At 41.4% G+C, this 1,897-nt stretch overlaps 1 protein-coding gene across 1 annotated transcript; it reads left to right on the top strand.

The window, feature by feature from the left end:
- LOC141021713 (uncharacterized) lies at positions 1 to 1,495 on the top strand. The gene is made up of 3 exons (XM_073497569.1): positions 1 to 296; positions 950 to 1,333; positions 1,456 to 1,495. The coding sequence occupies exons 1-3, from the start codon at positions 1 to 3 to the stop codon at positions 1,493 to 1,495; spliced, it is 720 nt and encodes a 239-aa protein (XP_073353670.1).
- Positions 1,496 to 1,897: the final 402 nt, after the last annotated feature.

The raw sequence follows: 1,897 nt of genomic DNA, 5'->3' as shown, positions 1-1,897 counted from the left end.
ATGGCGGAGGAACCGTCTGCCAAGCGTCATCGTGGCGAGATGTCCGACAAGAGCAGTAACCTCGACGATGTTCCCGTCCCCGGGGAGAAGCGCGAGTACACCAAAACCCTCACAGGGGTTGAGCTCCACGGCAAGGAGACACTGGAGATTGTCTGCACCAGCGAACGAGACAAGGCCGACGAGATGATGAGCAGGCTTAGGATGAAAGGCGGCGGCTTGTATCCTAGCTTCATCGGAGTTGATGTGGAGTTTACCAGAAAAGATGAACCTCCCCAGATGGCAGCAGTCCTGCAATTGTGCGTGGAGGAACTCTGCTTGGTTTACCACATCACAGCGGCCACAAAATGGTGATCCATACTACTCTTCATTCATCTGTTCTACTAATACTACTGAGTACATGTTTCTCGTGTAGATACACTATAATATATTTCGAAACTGATGCAGTAGATTAGCATCTGCAATTGTTTCACCAGATTAATTTCTAAACTTGATGTACTAGCATAGTTTCTTATATTGATGCACTAGTGTAGTTTATAGAGTTGATGTATTAAAGGATGTTTCTAAACTTGATGTACAAAAGTAGTTTCTAAACCTTGTCTGATGTTATTTTCAGCAGCAAAAAATAAAGTAAGAACTTGGTGAAGCACTGGTATAGGTATTTTATTCAACAAAAAGAAAACTAAACTTGAAGTAAGCCGCACATAGATCATTGACTCTGGTAAATAGGTTCTTGAACTTGGTGAAGCACTGAAGATACAAAAAAAGAAAAATAACATGGTGTAGTTGAATTTAATTTCAGAACTTTGTGTACTGGTTTCCGAACTACATTCATCCATGACTTATACTATATAAGCATCTACCTCATGGATTATCACTTGTAAACCAAAAACAGAAGAATTAAATCTTCAAAAAAGAACACTAATCTTCAATATGGGTCTCCCCCTTGCAGGCCCAAGCACCTCAAAGAGTTCCTACAGGAGGAGAAATTGTACACATTTGCCAGTTTCAGCATTGAACGTGACAAGAGGATGTTGAACATGTCTGGTTTGGAGATCAACCCCAAGAACTTTGCCGACATTCAGCAACTCTGGAGAGTTCCTGGCACTGGAAAAGAGTACGACTCCTTGGCGGATGTTGCTGCCAGCGTCATCCACCCATTCTACAAAAGCATGAAGAAGAAGAACAACAGGAAGGAAGACCACAAACTGTGGGGGATTAGCCCGCTGCCAGACAAGCTCATCGAGTACGCAGGAAGAGATGCGTATGCCACGTACAAGTCATGGAAGAAAATTGAAAACATCATAATAGTTGGGAAATTTCAAAACAGCAGGAGGTTGCCCCTACTACCACTGCCACTACGCGGGATGAAGAGACATGATAGCTTGCCTTCGTGTTGCTTGCGCTCGTGCTTGTCCTTTATCTTGTTGTTTCAAATTTGTAGTTTGCTTTTGTTAGGTTGAACCAGCTTGCTTGTGTCATGTGTGTCACGGTTTGAACGAGTTTGCTTATGTCTATCAAGTACATCGTTTGCTTATGTCTATCAAGTACATCGTTTGCTTATGTAGTTCAACCAGTTTGCTAGCTCCCAATTTTGTTTATCCATCATTTGAAGTCAAAGTAGGTTGTGAATGAAACTTGATGGATGCTATGCAGCACTAGTCATGGAGGAACAAACCACACATGGATATTTTCACAAAAACAGTGACAGACTAAGGACAACAACATATAGTAGCCTTGGACGCTCAGTACAACTTAGTCTTGTACGGTAGTACTATCACACTAAAAATCAATTTTTAGTTTCAGAAGAACACTAAAAATACTAAGTTGCAGCCGATGATAACATTCAGTACTAACAGCATCATGCTAATAGTAGTTAGAAAATTACTAAGTACTACAA

The sequence above is a fragment of the Aegilops tauschii genome, chromosome 4, assembly GCF_002575655.3.
Source record: "Aegilops tauschii subsp. strangulata cultivar AL8/78 chromosome 4, Aet v6.0, whole genome shotgun sequence".
NCBI lineage: Eukaryota > Viridiplantae > Streptophyta > Magnoliopsida > Poales > Poaceae > Aegilops > Aegilops tauschii.
This window is presented reverse-complemented; position numbering and strand designations above follow the sequence as displayed.

What these genes read in the sequence shown, in the direction of transcription:
- LOC141021713 (XM_073497569.1), top strand. Translation starts at nt 1, where the DNA reads ATGGCGGAGGAACCGTCTGCCAAGCGTCATCGTGGCGAGATGTCCGAC. An exon ending in ATGGCAGCAGTCCTGCAATT is followed by an intron (nt 297 to 949) that starts GTGCGTGGAGGA and finishes TCCCCCTTGCAG; the next exon opens with GCCCAAGCACCTCAAAGAGT. An exon ending in AAATTTCAAAACAGCAGGAG is followed by an intron (nt 1,334 to 1,455) that starts GTTGCCCCTACT and finishes TGCTTTTGTTAG; the next exon opens with GTTGAACCAGCTTGCTTGTG.